The sequence below is a fragment of the Melanostigma gelatinosum genome (genome assembly GCF_949748355.1).
Source record: "Melanostigma gelatinosum genome assembly, chromosome: 4".
Taxonomy (NCBI): Eukaryota; Metazoa; Chordata; class Actinopteri; order Perciformes; family Zoarcidae; genus Melanostigma; species Melanostigma gelatinosum.
The window spans coordinates 22563362-22578658 of NC_136637.1; the positions used below are offsets into that span (position 1 = coordinate 22563362).

The window sequence follows — 15297 nt, forward strand, 5'->3', positions numbered from 1 at the left end:
CTGTTATATTGTTACAGTTTTCTGTTATATTGTTACAGTTTTCTGTTATATTGTTACAGTACATTTTCAAGAGTTCTCCTTTGGGATACAGCTGCGTCAGCATCAGGAAGCTCCATTTCCACCCAAACGCTCTCGTGATTGTTCATTTCCTTATGGGGTATAGATAGGGGGTGGTTCTCCAGTCGATATCTTTAATTGCGCGTGGGTCGTATCGATACCTTTTACTGCTCCCATCACGAGCCACTGGGAACGGGTTGCCCGGGAAACGGCCGCATGGCAACAGGATCAGAGCCTGGGGGTTGTCTGCTCCCATTTTGCATCGCACTTCCTCACTAGATGGTGTGCGAGCCACTGGAGAGTACACTTCCCCCTGCACAGTGGGCTCTGCATCCAGCAAAAACAAACCGGGGAAACTATACAGGCGGACCGTTTCTTCACGGGGCTCCGAGGAGGAAATAAAGTGTGGAAATAATATAAAAGCGTCGTTCGCGTCAAGGTTTTCGAACTCTTCGCCTTTTTTTTTTGTTGCAACACGCAGATTTGGGGGAAAAAGCGGCACCAAATATCACAGCTCTGCGATGGACATAATGATTTCGGTGCAGGATGCTTGTGTGTCTGGTCAGTGGCTTACTGCGATCATTCTCAGCCTGTGCTGCGTGCTGCCGTCATGTTTGCCCGCCGGACAAACTGTGGACTATTCCTCGGTTGAAAGCGTGGTCAGCAGACAGGGCGACACGGCGCTACTGAGGTAACAAAATACGCGAACACAACTTCCACTTTCTCCCGCGAACACTCACTCTCTGTCGGGAGTTCTGCAAAAAAAAAAGAAGCTCCCGACCTCACACACTCATCACCAGTTCATCGTTTTACAAGGTCTGTTAAGTACTTTTAAACTGGGCTATCGCACAACGCGTGTTATAAACACACACAATAGCTATTAACACACACAATAGGCCATTTTCCCTCCATCCCGTCCCTGTTTTTCGCCTGACAGGGGGGGGGGGGGGGGGTAGAGCTATGCAGGGCGCCGCTGTTGCGACACGTGTAATGAATGGTTACTGCAAAGTTTTCATACACACTCTCCCCTTCGCGTGCACACGTTTAACTGAGATAATGTGCTTTAATATGTGCTGCGTCTTCATTTTATAGGTGGGACGACATTATGTATGTTTTAGGTTTCCCTCTTGTGTCCCACAGTTTCAAATGCTACACGAGTGATGAAAGAGGAGCTCGAAGATACAAGACAGAGCGTGAAAAATGCCTGTTTTTACAGTGCTGTCCTGTCACTTTGGCTGAATGTATTATGTGATGTCGCAGTTTCAAAAAACGAGTGCATTTGTGGTCGCCCGCTGTTTATCACAATCGAGTTATGGCTGTGACGCGATCTATCTCCCTCCATCCTCCCCCATCCTCCCTCCATCACGTACACTACGATGCCAGCTGCAAAGGTGGCTGCTCATTAAGGACTAAATCAACTGGGCATGGGCGTGGTTTGGACCAGTGCACTGAGGAGTTTGTTTTTGTAACATTCTATTTAATATATATATATATATATATATATATATATATACACAGGCATACCATCAAAAACATTGTCTTTCAAAAATGTGTGCAGTTTGAATACTAATAGTAGTTTTTATGCATAACTTCCAATGCACCACTCTTGCAGTTTTCTTTTCCGGGCTATGAAATGCAAAAATCTCGTCTTTGTCGTCTATTTCATTTCTTCAGAAAATTCAAAAACTCTCCGGCAAAACACACAGAAATGATTCAAATCTTTGGAGGGCTGTGATAATAATCGTGTTCTACCAATATCAAATATCCGTTGCGATGGCTCTGAGGCCTGACCCATTTCAATATGAATTCTGTGGTGTTGACTGTGAGAGGTGTTCGGCGTGGACCTGAATACAGAGCAGCTAAACCGTCTAAAGTTCCACTCAGCCTGGCTTTTAGTCATTGTTGTCCCACACTTGATTGCTGAAGAGCTGGATTGTTTCTGTAGCATAAGGTCATCATAAGTGGCTGTATCGAGATGAGTGCCTCACAATGAGTGTGGTTTAAATGTGTAGGTGTTCACAGAAATCCCTTGGCAGCAGCTAAAGGGGTACTCATTCATTTCGCCCCCCCCCCGTTCCCTCCATGTCCTAAAGGGACATGGAGAAGAGACTTACACCTCTGAGTGTCTCTTTGGAGAGGGCGTCTAATTTAAATTCCCTTGTGCCAATCTGGGTTTGGCTGTGATCAGTGGCTGAAGCTTTGCCTGAATCCTGATGGTTTATTGGACCAGAGATTATCCCTGTGCTATGGCTCAGCTCGATAAACAAGTTTCCTCCCACCCCTGAATAAGGCAACACTCTCCATAAGTGGGTCATCGTCTCAGTGAATGCCATCCAGGAAATGGATCGGGGGAAACATTTTCAAGATGCTGTCATTGCCACATTCTGACAGTTAATGAATGGGTTAATCGGCACTCACTGTATCCATCGGCTTTTTTTTCACTTCACGTGAAGTTATCACTTTGCTGTGCTCTGCACCTGTTGACCTAAGAGAGATTGTCAACCTCTTAAACAGTGCTGCTCGCCTCTGTGGATCGCATCTAGTTGCAAAACACACCAGAGTGATGATGAAGGCCAGCTCTGTCTTGGTTTAGTCATTTCCTCAAACCACAACGAATCATGTCTCCATCTTTTGTCTTTCTTTCTTTCTTTTTTCCGACTGGTCCTAAGAGTCAGGCATCACCACATGAACCATTTCTTTTAGGAACCCAGCACAGAAAACAGTGCCCGTTTGTTGACTTCCTTCATTGTCAAGACCCCGGACTATTAGAGGGCAATTTCTGCTGTGCCCCTAAGATGATTGCTGGCTAAAAAATGTGACCATTCTCAAATACCGACAAAACCCAGAAGCACGCAATTAGTCACTGCCTCTGGATTATGGAGTAGCTCCCGAGAGGTGTGTCCGCTGTCGTGTGTTCATTTCCCGCACCTCTTTAATTCTGAGCACTGCATTACTGCTGCCCCTGACTCATGTTGGACAGTGGGTCCACATCAATTAAATGATTCGAGCTTCTTGAGGATGAAGAATGGTCCGCATGTGTATCAACACCCTTTTAATCTTTTTTTGATTACTTAAAAGCTCAGCCGTTTTCAGCCTCTAACAAAGGCCCTTGTATGCCGAAAGGAGTGGTCCTGCAGCTTCCACAGTGTCTCACACAAGTGCGTTCAAGTCATGCATGCATGCTGCATTTCTTACATACTGGAAATCTATGCGCTTCCACAGGGGAGAGCATTGTTTTTGGAGGAGCTACTCATCCCGTTCTACCACACCATACGGCAGCTTTCATGTCATTTGGATTTCGTTGAATAAAACCTTGACTCGTCCCGGTAAATGAATGCTATGCATTTGAGGAGGCCAGTCAGATGGAAAGACAGTTCCCCATGCTGTGAGGAAACACACTGTATCAGTGGCCGCCTCTTCCACGTGGATACGCAGCTGTAATCAACATCAAAGAGTGAGTGTCTGTACATGTAGTCCAGGCAGACAGTATTAAGCATAGGCTGCTACAATATTGCGATTTGCAGTATGATTTTGAAAGTATGTCCGTCATTTTATCGTGGTGCTTTCTATCTTCCCAATTAAATACGTGTGAGAGGATGAGAGCTAGACAAAAGGTACACTGATCACACTTTAAACGCTACATTTTTACATCAAAATAGAAACCAGGGAAATAAATTGTGAGTGAGGCTGTACACATCAAGAACAAGACAAACATCCCAGTTTATTATTTTTTGTCATTTATTTTGACAGTTTGCCCCCAGCCACAAAGAAAGGCCTGCACCAAGAGCCATTGTCTCTGTAATGGTGCAAAAAAAACTGACCTGTCACTGGTTTGAAAGTCTGGCATTCGTGTAAATCTAAAACCATCGCCTCATGTCAACAGACCAGTTGATGAGAATCTGTTGTGGCTGTACATGATTGTACTGCAGCTTTTTCTAACCTTATCCAGGACAAAACAAAAAACAAACGGTGCCATATCATTTTCCTCAACTGTGTCATTATTATGGCTCTGAAAGGTCTTGACATTTACTACAAGCACTTGTGCCAGAGACAACATCTAGTTTAAAATGGCTTGGTGCCCTCATCCCAATGCAGATGCTGGTAAGACGGAAGAAGGGAATATTAAGTGACAGTTCAAACTCCACAGCACATCCTTTAAAGAAGGAATGGTTGACTATCTCCTAAACACAGACCATAACCATGGCTGAGAAGCACCCGCTCCACTTTCTGCATTTCATCATTAGCCATTAGCCAGTTCTATTAAAAAGTACAAGGCTTCTTCCTCTCCAACAGCTTGGTTGGAGATACAGCAGATATGGTGTGCACATCCGTTAGCTGTCAAATATCTGCAGTTTCATGCAGTCATTTGGGGGAAAACCTGGTTTACCTCTTCTGACACATCTGTGGGCACACCTGAGTCTGTCACTGTTAATTATGCCCCAAAGATCCCCCTCGCCCGCTTGCTTGTTTAACGCGATCAGTGTTGTGCTGTCAGCACAGTGTTGCCGTCTTTCACAGTCCTCGTACTCATCGCGGTGCCCGCATCTCGAGGATCAAGTGTTTGGCAAGTAATCTGACCTCTTTTCTGTCAAGCGAACACTTTCATATTGATGCAAAAACAATGGGCAGGGGGGGGGGGGGGCTGTTGTTGTGGAGGGAGTCGCAGACGGAGCCCCCCTGGCACAGATACAGCTAATGGCGGGAAACTCATAATGTCTTACGTGAAAAAACATCTGACCTTTCCTTTTAAACAGTAGAGTCTAAATCCTGTTGCCCAAGGGAAGGCATCCGTCCGCCATAGATGCGTTTTAGTACAGATGGAAATCAGCTAATAAGGTGACATGCTAGAGCAGTGGCTGAGGAAATGTTCATATAGCAGCTGCCTCCTTTGAAACCTCCAGTTAGCCTCTTCCACAGCATCCTCTTGAAACTCAGAGTCTGTCATGGCTTCTTTTAAACTGTCTCATTCAGCTTGAATAGAATAGAATAGAAATGTACTTTATTCATCCCCAAGGGGAAATTTGTCTTGCATTCATATGCATACATTAAGGTGCGCTGCATTCATCCCTTTAAAATAAAAAGATATACAGACAATCCAATGTGGGAAGATCAAACCCAAATCAAACATTCTCGGATGTTTTTCGGTTACATGGCAGGATTAACTACGGTATCTAGTTTGGCATACATACATACATACATACACACACACACACACACACACACACACACACACACATTGAAAGCAAATTATAAAGCATTTCCAAATGGATGCCAGTCATCATTTGTTAGGCAAGTCAATCCATTGTACTTTTTAAAATGAAGTATTTCTATTTCTAATACATTTCAATTAGCACTAAAGTGATTGAGTGCCCCGGTGAATTAACGCCTAAATGGAAATGCTTTCCCAAGGTAAACCCTTTCGAGGGAAATGGATGCTATGCTGGGTTTTGAAGCATCTTTCTAATATTCTTGTAATCACTACACTTATAGGGGGATAGGGGAAATTATTTGGGGTGGAAAATGGAGCTTTCGCCCGTACCCAGCTGCGAGCAGCCACGTAATTGCAATAATTCTACAGAAAAATCTCGGGGAATCTTTTTGTGTTGTGAGAAAGCTATAAGCCTCAACATTGGACTTGACAGAGAGTGACTGGATGGGCAATAACAGGTTGTCTCTTGGGCAATTTAACAGTTTAGTTACTTGAAACTGGATTCTTGGAAAGGAACATGCCTGTATTAGGAGACACATAACATCAATGAAAGAGTGGAAACAGTTTAGGATTTAAATCGAGCACTGGGCTGTGATTTGCCCGCTTATTATGAGTGCCCGCTTATTATGAGTATCCACACTCATGTAATGACCATGGTCATTACATGAGTGTGGATACTTTCAGTCATGTGTAGTGAGTTTGTTTCTCTGCACATTCTTGAGGGACGTATATTGTCTTTACGTTCAGAAGATTAAGCTTCTCTCTCTGACAGCTATTCCAGAGTAGCATTCATTTTTTACCAGCCCTTTTGTTGGAGCGTGTGTACAGCCTTTTCTGCTCCAAATCATACGGTATGCCAACACTTCTAGTCTTTTTCACGGAGAGCTGAAACCGTTCCTCAGAGCCCCTTCAATTAAAATCCTTAATCAATCAGTTAGCATCGCCTTGTGTTTCGTGATAATTAGTTGTGCTACTCTGACAACATTGCATAATCTCATCCGGAGCCTCCTCAGTTGAGCGTAGTTATATACCAGTGAGTCGCGGTATGCCGCTCGTGTCAGCGGGTTATAAACAAAACTCGCTGACATCACAGTTTGAAGCCTGTGTGACGGCGAAGCTTTGAAACAAAGAGTGCGGGGCGCATGGCTCGTACACTTTACTTGGTATGCTGAGCGTGAGAAACACCTCCACCTTTAGTGAGCCTCTGCAGGAGGCGTACTCGTATATATCCTTATATTTAGCTCTGTTTAGCGCAAAGTCATAAAGCGAACCTTTCATGCAATTTGGATTGACCCACATCTATATTTGACCGAGACGCGTTTCTGAAAGTTTGAAGTCGATTTCTAGCCAGCGTTAGTTGCGGAAGAAGAGGGACTGAATCATCGTTGTGGGAGATATTCCCGAAGGATCGAGTGGTTGATGTCATTATCTTTAATGTAAGATCTTTATGTGTGAGCATGTTTGGAGGCTGGAGGGACTTCAGGTAAACATCAGTGTGATCCCAGAGGTATAATAAATCACAAGTGTTGACACTTGGTTGTTGTAGCGATGCCCTTCAGTGAGTTAGAACAATCAGAGGGATTCCAGCTCTGGTGGAGGCTATTTTCTTGTCCTTTAATGAAATTCAACATTAGCCTTGCATCTTGGGTTTACACTGGAAACATTTCTCTCTGAGACGAGAACCACGACCTCACAGTAAGGAACAGTAAAGCTGGCTCTCGCATGCTGTCGTGCGACCTCACATCACTTTCAAAGTAATGGTTAAAAGGTATATAAATAAAGGTATCATAATTATATATTAGTGCTTTTAGAAGCAAACTAATGACAGGATGTAATACGTTGAATTATAATAAAGACTAGCTTCATTTCTATTATTTTCCTGGTTGCCAGGGTTCCTTCAACTCAAAAAATATGAATGAATGAATGAATGAATGAATGAATGAATAAATTAATTTTATTTATATAGCGCTTTTCACAGACAGTACTATCACAAAGTGCTTAACAGAGCAGACATTTAAAAGCATAAAAAACACAATGTGACCCTAGGGTCAATAAATTATCTACACAGAGTGAATAAAAGATGTTAAAGAATGAAATAAAAATAAAATAAAAATAAAATAAAAATGTAAAACATATTTTAAGAGCAGGTCTAGGACATGGGTTTACTTTTACACAAACGCCAGCCTAAACAGGTGGGTTTTTAGCTGGCTTTTAAAAGTATCCACAGTATCTGCGAGGCGCAGCGTTGCAGGCAGAGCATTCCAGAGCCTCGGGGCCACTGCCTCAAAGGCTCGGTCACCACGGGTCTTAAATCGTGTGCGTGGGACTGACAGAAGACCTAGAGCGTTTGACCTGAGAGTGCGGGCGGGTGAATAGGGGCGAAGTAGATCAGCTACATAAGCCGGAGCCTGACCGTGAAGTGCTCTGTAAGTGATGGTGAGAATTTTGAAGTGTATCCGAGATGCTACAGGAAGCCAGTGGAGAGATCGGAGTACGGGGGTGATGTGAGACCGTCGATTTGTCCTGGTGAGTAATCTGGCGGCAGCATTTTGGATGACCTGCAGACGGTTAAGAGCAGATACACTGAGTGATGTGAAAATATCACTCTCTTATGAGTCACACATATTTCACGGCCAAGAATTCTATGTAATTACGTTGTCAGTGTTTTCACAGTCAATCAAGAAAATTCTCCACATTAAGAAAGAAGTATTGACTGTAATCTCCTTTTTAAGCCCTTCGGTAAGCTCACTCATATGTTCATGGCTGTCCCTCACACTGCAGCCGCTAAAGGAGATAGGTATTGTCATAATTCATTTGGCTCTATGTTGGCATGGCTAAAGAATTTTAATTGGAGTCGCTCTGAGCAGGTTTTTGAGTTTTGTTTTATTTCTCTCTCTCTCTCTCTCTCTCTCTCTCTCTCTCTCTGTCATCTGCATAATTAGTGTGTGGATTTCCAACTGCTGTAAATGTTTGTTGGAGCCGAGTAATTGGAGAGTCTGCATTGGTAATTATTAGTAAATGGAGAAAGAAGTAGTGGAGCAAATCAATATCGCTGAGAAGTACCTATTGTTTCCAGTGGGGTCAGGAGTTAAGGTAGCAGAAGTGTCATGCCGCACAGAGATGAATACAAGCCTCATTTGTGAGAATATTGCATTCATATTGTGCAGACATTATGAACAGCAAGTCTATTATTCTGTATAGTGTTGCAGTACTGTTGAAATAATGAAGCACATTTTACTGACAAGCTTTTCTTTACCAGCTGAGACAGCGATGCTGATATTGTTTTCACCTGGTGAGTCTGTGTGTGTGTGTGTGTGTGTGTGTGGCAGTTTTGTCTGTCTGGTTTGATGATGATGATGCTCTCTAGTTTAATTTGGTGGTAGATTAAAGCCAGCAATGACAAATGCCCCTCTTGGATACTTACTGCTTAATTGTAGAGTCACACCAGTGTATTAACTCTTTGCACAGATGGCACAATGGTGTGTTACTGTAGAGTAAACCAGTTAAACAGAACAGAAATATGGTGTTGCTCAAATGTACTTCACACAGTCCCCTCAGTACGTAACTTATGGGAACACAGAACACAATCATCGGCCACACAGGTTAGCGCCGTGTTATTGAATAGAACTCGACCCCCCCCCCCCCCCCCCCCCATTGTTTTATCGCGTGTTTACCAATGTGTTCTCATATTCTGGTTCAACAAAGTCGTCCGACAGTGTTCAGTTCTTTTACGAGGGAAACACAACTGACTGAAGCTCCTGGTAAAAAAAGATAGAGGATTTAATCCAAACAGAGAGGAAACATTTTGACATGAATAGAGGGTGTCTGGCTTTGTCCCAACCACACCATGGCTGGGAGATTGACTCAATCTGGGCTAATGTTGAATTCATCAACTGATCTGTGAGACTGCCACTCATTAGGGTTCTAATTTAAGACTCGGGCAGGCTTTTTGCTCTTCATAATAGGACATTTTCTGATTCCTCCACACTTCACTGTCTCTGACTCTCTCTCACTGTCACCTTATCTTTGCCCACCTCTCTCTTTCTCTCTGATCATTAATTGCATATAAGGGTAAGTCGTGATCAGTTACTACCCGGTATTGGATGAGCTGTCTGGTGTTCTCTGTAAACACTCCAGGTTTCGTTCTATCGAATGTATTTGGTCTGTTCCCATTCAGCATATTAGCTTAGCCGTGTTCCTTTCTGTGCGATAGTCAACTCATTGTGCTTAAGGGATCCCAGTTGATCAGGGATTGGAAAATAAGAAGCATACACTGCAGCCTTGGCCCGTATCAGTCAATAATGATCAACTATCCCATTTGAGACAGAGGCTGGAGGCTTTTAGAAACCCTATTCCCAAATCACCATCATAATAGAGATGCACAGATACAACCACCATATTTGCTACTTGCCACAACCCATTTATGAATCATTTGTTTAATGTAGAACTGTCAAAAACCTTTCCTCTAAACCTCTTCACTGAACCATTAGTCAACTAGGTACAGCAGCAACGTTGACCAGTGGTGCTGTAGGTCTTTATCTCTTACAGTCCACAGCCTCTTCATGAAGTATATCCTTTTACTCTGGTTACTCCGGTATATTTTAGTATTAGTATGTAGTATTGACTGCAAAACTCGATCTATGCTCAGAGTCCGTGATGTGGGCGTGGCGTGAAATGCACGGTAAAAGGTATTTTTACTACTAGTTGCCCGATTGATGATTGAGTAGTGGGTGCTTAGTCAAAAGAAATAAACAATGGTCAAAAAAATAATACAACTAAGATATACTGCATTCTGTACAATGAACGGGTTTTTCCTGAACAATATATTTAGCTATCACCTTAAATTTGTGTGTTTCAGCTGAAGCTGGTGGTAATACAGTGTTTATTTAATCCAATACAAGTATTTTCCTACATCATCATTTATCGTCTGATTATTTGTTTGATTAACATTATGTAAGACACATTGTTTTGTTAGCTAAACTGTCTAGAGCTGAAACAATTTGTCAATGAATACATGAGTGGATCAACAGAAATGTAATGAATTTACTAGATTAATTAATCTCCAATTATTTTATGAGCGATTAATCCCGTCAATGAAACATTCACTTGCATGCTTGTATGGTGATGATCGCTGCTTTTCTCAGTTATATCATTGTAAACATATCTATCATCTTTGTCAGAAAAACTGGAAAGAAATGATTGTGCATTTTTCACATATGTTTTGACATTTTGTACATTTAACGATTACTCAAAAACAGAATCTTCAGATCAATCCATAATGAAAAGGATTGTTACTTGCAGCCCTAGAGCTTAACTCAATGTGCATGGACACGCAACCAGCAATCGAAGACTGTAGCCCAGTTCCTTAGCAGCCGATTAAACTACATCGCTCTTCTAACGGTGTCTCAAACCCCACAGAGTATGAGCTTGGCAGCAGTAAAAGCTATGCCGATAATTCAGAAGCTTTTGGACCACGAAAAAGGATTGTATTTCTCTCCTATATTTTAACTCTCCTCTTTAACTCTAGCAAACTTACATGGAAGCTTTACAGAACAACATGGAATTAACCTCTGCTAGGTTCTCTGTAGTGATGTCAGGCTCTGTTTCTCCTCCTTATTATACCCAGTTAGCATTATGAAAAAGGGGGATTACAGCTCCGAGCTAATTAGCATCCAGCCCTAGGAGCGGCAAATTAAATGTATTTATAGATAATACAGTGTATGTAGCTACCACACCTCTGTCATGTTAAAATGTGCAAACAAATTGTGGCATTTAACACACGCCATTTCATCTTCCTGTATCTTGAGAGACACAGTCCTGTACCACAATAGAACTTCCCTCAGGCAAGCAATCAGTTTCCAGCTCCTATACAGCACATTCTGCAATCTCTTAAACAGACAGTTGTCTTCCGTGGAAGTCTGTGGGCTAGGGCTGCAACAACGAATCGATAATAATCGATTATTGAAATAGTTTTCATTATCGATTATCAAATTTCATTATCGATTGGTTGTGTCGCGTGATTATTACGCCACTCAATAAGTCGCGGAGATGTTTGAGAAAAACAAGAGCGGAGCACAGCAGTTGTTGTGAAGTGGAGCTTCTAATGACGACCAAGACACGTCTGGTTTTGAACGGAACACTTTACTTCCTGAAAACTGCAGTTTAACAACTGTTACAGTGAACAGACCGCAACACCCGACATATAGGTTAGGTTTTCACTTATCGTTATCATTGTTGTCGTATCATAGCACGTAGCATGCATCATGCTACTTCCTGTCTCTTCACAGTAAAATCACTTCCGTTGTCATGCTCTTCACAATAAAAGTAAACATGCGATCAAACAATTTACAACAGAGGAAAGAGCATCGGACCCGTAACGTTGTTCTGAAACATGGCGGAGGCAGAGAAATCAGTACGACCTAAGTCGTCCAAGGTGTGGGAGCATTTCACACTTAATAAATTGAAAAAGTGTGTTCATTGCAAGATATGCAAAAGCGACATAATATGGCACAGGAGCACCACGGCGATGATTCAGTTTGTGAGTGTAGTGTGGAGAGCAAGTTCTGACGTTCAAACAAATCCTGTTAAGTTTTCTGATTTGTATTTTTCTTTATTTTTTATAAATTATTTATTGTTCTGACAGCTCAGGTCCCTTTACACAAAAATATACATATTTTTGTTCACGTGTGTATGTTTTTTGTGTTAGTCCATTTGTTTTTTTGTTTTTTAATTGTTACTTTAACAGCTCAGGGATGTTCAAGTAGCAACCTGTGCAACCTGTGCACTTTCTGAAGATCAGTTGTGTTTTTGAATAAAGGGTTGGAAATTAATGCTTTAAAAAAAAAATTGTATCCGATTAATCGAAAAAATAATCACCCGATTAATCGATTATTAAAATAATTGTTAGTTGCAGCCCTAGTGTGGGCCATGTCTTTCTTCTGCAAACCTCAATCCAGGCACCATCTTTGATTCCAACACAATGCCCCTGCTGCCTTCCTCTCTGCACTGTGTGAATGTCACTTTCATTTCGAAAAATTCACCCTCGTTTTTTCTGCCATTGCAGTCGCTAATAGGTAGTCATTTTCAAAGCCTAAAGGATAATCCTGTCATCTTTGTTTTCGTGGCCACCTCGGGGCCATTCAACAAGCCCAAAAGAAAACATCTGCAGCGCAGTGTTTGTGAGCTCGTTCCATATATGTTCCATATCTGCCATCATAGGCAGGAATGCATGTGGAAACAGCTGTTGTGCTGAATGACTTTAGTGGCATGCACTCGCTCACTTTAGGGAATCTCTGAGCCAGATGCTTTATTTTGTTGTGTTAATGCTGATGCCAGTGTACCACAACACAAATGTGCAGGGGTGGGACGTGGTCCTTGAAACTAGCTTTCACTATCAATTTATGCTTGTTTTCCAGTTTTTTGGTCAGATGTGTTGACATGTGAAACAACAACCTGATAACCAGCTATATTCTCCCTGACAGGCCAATGTGGCCATTCAAAGATGATTCAATGTACGGTCTCTGTGGATGCCACAGATTTGCTCTGATCTTCGCCCGACAATATTGGCTGGTTATTTCTTTCTTGGGAACGAAATGATTCACATTGAGGTATAGCGGCAATGTTGGATTTGATTGTTGTAGGAGAGCATCTTGTGCATGTAATGAGGAAATATTTCCAGGTAGTGTAGTACAGATCATCGTAAGAACGAATCTTTAGAATCAGATGTGTTTACGTTAAAGCAAAACGGAGGCTTCCTCGCAAGACAAGAAATGACACATGGTGATATCAAGGCTATGAGGTATTCTCATGACACACGAAGAGTGAGAGTGCATGCATCCTTATTACAATGTGGAGTAAGCAAGTAGAGGTGAGCCAGTTTTTTGCATGGACATAACAAATTACATGTATCAGGAAAACTGAATCTGTAACGCGCACATGAAATTCAAGGGTGGAAGTAAAGTAGACAACGATAAAATACAACCTTCAGAGACACTGTACAAGAGTTGCAAACAAAACGTTTGGAAAAATAATGCATCCTAACATGTAGTAGTTAAATAAGTAAGCAGTACCGCCATAGTACTATATATGCCTAGCTAGGGATGCCGCTTGATAACGGGAGCCGATAACTGAGTCGTAAATACTCGGAGTATCGATAAGCTCCGGGGTTAGCGGTTCTGCGATTGGTATTGATATGCTTTACTCTGACACACACACACCAACTCAGTACAGCGTGAGACACGCATCATGCCAGAGAGAAAGAAAAGATCGAAAGTGTGGCTACATTTTACTCGAGTAGATGCTGAGAACTCTCGTATCAAATGCAATCAAACCCTCAAAAGAATGGGAGGAAACACCAGCAATCTATCAAAACATTTGGCCAACAAGCAGAACATGAATGTGCAGAAATGCAGAGTTTGCGACTGTTTGACAAGCAGCCGTCCATCCTCAGCTTCAGGGACGATGATACAGGAGAGGGTGAACGAGTGTCATCGGGCTGTTATCCCGTTTATTGTTAAAGGCCTGCACCCCTTCTCAACAGTGGACTCAAAAGTGATTTAGGTAACAACTAATAAGTCTGTCAGTGTATATTGAATCGTTTGATACATAGTTCTTAATAAGGGGAGCAGCTGTGTTGTTATAAGTTAGTGTTCTAAATTATTTTGCAGCTGCTAGTCCCACTACCACTCCAGCCAACACACCTTAACAATAATTGTTTCTTTACTGTGGGGAGATGACCAAGGCTCTCAACTCAAAATATACTCCTCCCTGTAGGAATGTTCTTAAATTTACATTTGATGTTGTCGCTGAAATAGTATAGTCAACAATAGTGAGTTATTAAAAAATGTCTGCCGTTGCCGTTCACGAAAGACAATTTCTTTCTTAATTCATTTTCTTTTTTTTCTCACAAAAATAATCAAAAGGAACCGATAAGAGTGTCAATAAGGAACCGAACCGATACGCAGTATTGATAATAGCACTAGTATCCATAAAAGCCTAACTATACCCATCCCTATACCTGGCACGTGTGAGAGATGCTCGCACCAGACCGAATAGGAGCTTAGCAGAAGTATCAGGAATCCTAATTACTGTGCAAGAGAAAGGAGGTACTACAAGACATAAAGCATAGTGTTTCCTGAAACCCACCCAGATATGATGAGAGATTATGTGCCTTACTGTTTCTTCCACCAATCATAGTTCTGTCTTTTGGCTGCTGGTTGTTGGTTTGTCCGCTATGTTCCTGTTATTGTCCCTTGTGCACATGTCCGATTTACCTATTTGGTGTCGTTTGGCCTCTTGGTTTTTTAGTTACTACTTTTGTACTCCCCTGGCTAGTAAGCTTTGGACTGTTTTGGACATTTGTTTATTCCAATCACCGTGTATCATCCTTCTGCTCCCCGTGTCTGTCTGCATTTGGGTCCATCCCCAGTTGTCTTTTTGCCCCACCCTGACAACCAGTCATTGAGTAATTGAATTATTTATTCGGTCTTTACATAATAGGTAATTCTTTTAGAAGAAACTCCAATTGAATTATCCAGAAACTCAGTGCACCACGTCTCTAAGGAGAAGTATACATTTAAGCGTGGTAATAAAATTGGGGAACAGAAGGATTTGAAAAACAGAACTGACATTCTGTCCACGCAACTCAAAACCAGGCAGCTTTCCACAAGGAATAATTGTGTGTTGACATGTGCATTCAAGTTACACATTGTTTCAGTCCAGGAATTGTGTAGTCTTACTAGGGGTGTAACGGTACGCGTATTCGTATTGAACCGTTCGGTACGAGGCTCACGGTTCGGTACGCATGACGAACCGAATACGTTTGAAAAAAAAGAATATATATATATTTCTTTTTTTAAAAACCTTTATTTAACCAGGTAGTCCCATTGAGATTAAAAATCTCTTTTGCAAGATGTAAGTAACAATACTACATAACATTAAGGAGCAGTTTTTCTTTTTTATGCTTATGTGTTGCTAAGAAGACACCCCAGAAGATGGGTCACTCAGGTATAGTTCCATCATTGTTCAAAGTC

The 15297-nt window shown here is 41.9% G+C and overlaps 1 protein-coding gene across 2 annotated transcripts in view; it reads left to right on the top strand.

The window, feature by feature from the left end:
* The first annotated feature begins 420 nt into the window (after positions 1–420).
* negr1 (neuronal growth regulator 1) overlaps positions 421–15297 on the top strand; it is a 134884-nt gene continuing 120007 nt past the window's right edge. For both annotated transcript variants that reach the window (XM_079267813.1, XM_079267814.1), the window contains exon 1: positions 421–748. In XM_079267813.1, coding sequence (XP_079123939.1) covers positions 579–748 — 170 coding nt within the window. In that variant the 5' untranslated portion in view covers positions 421–578. The remainder of the gene's footprint in view (positions 749–15297) is intronic.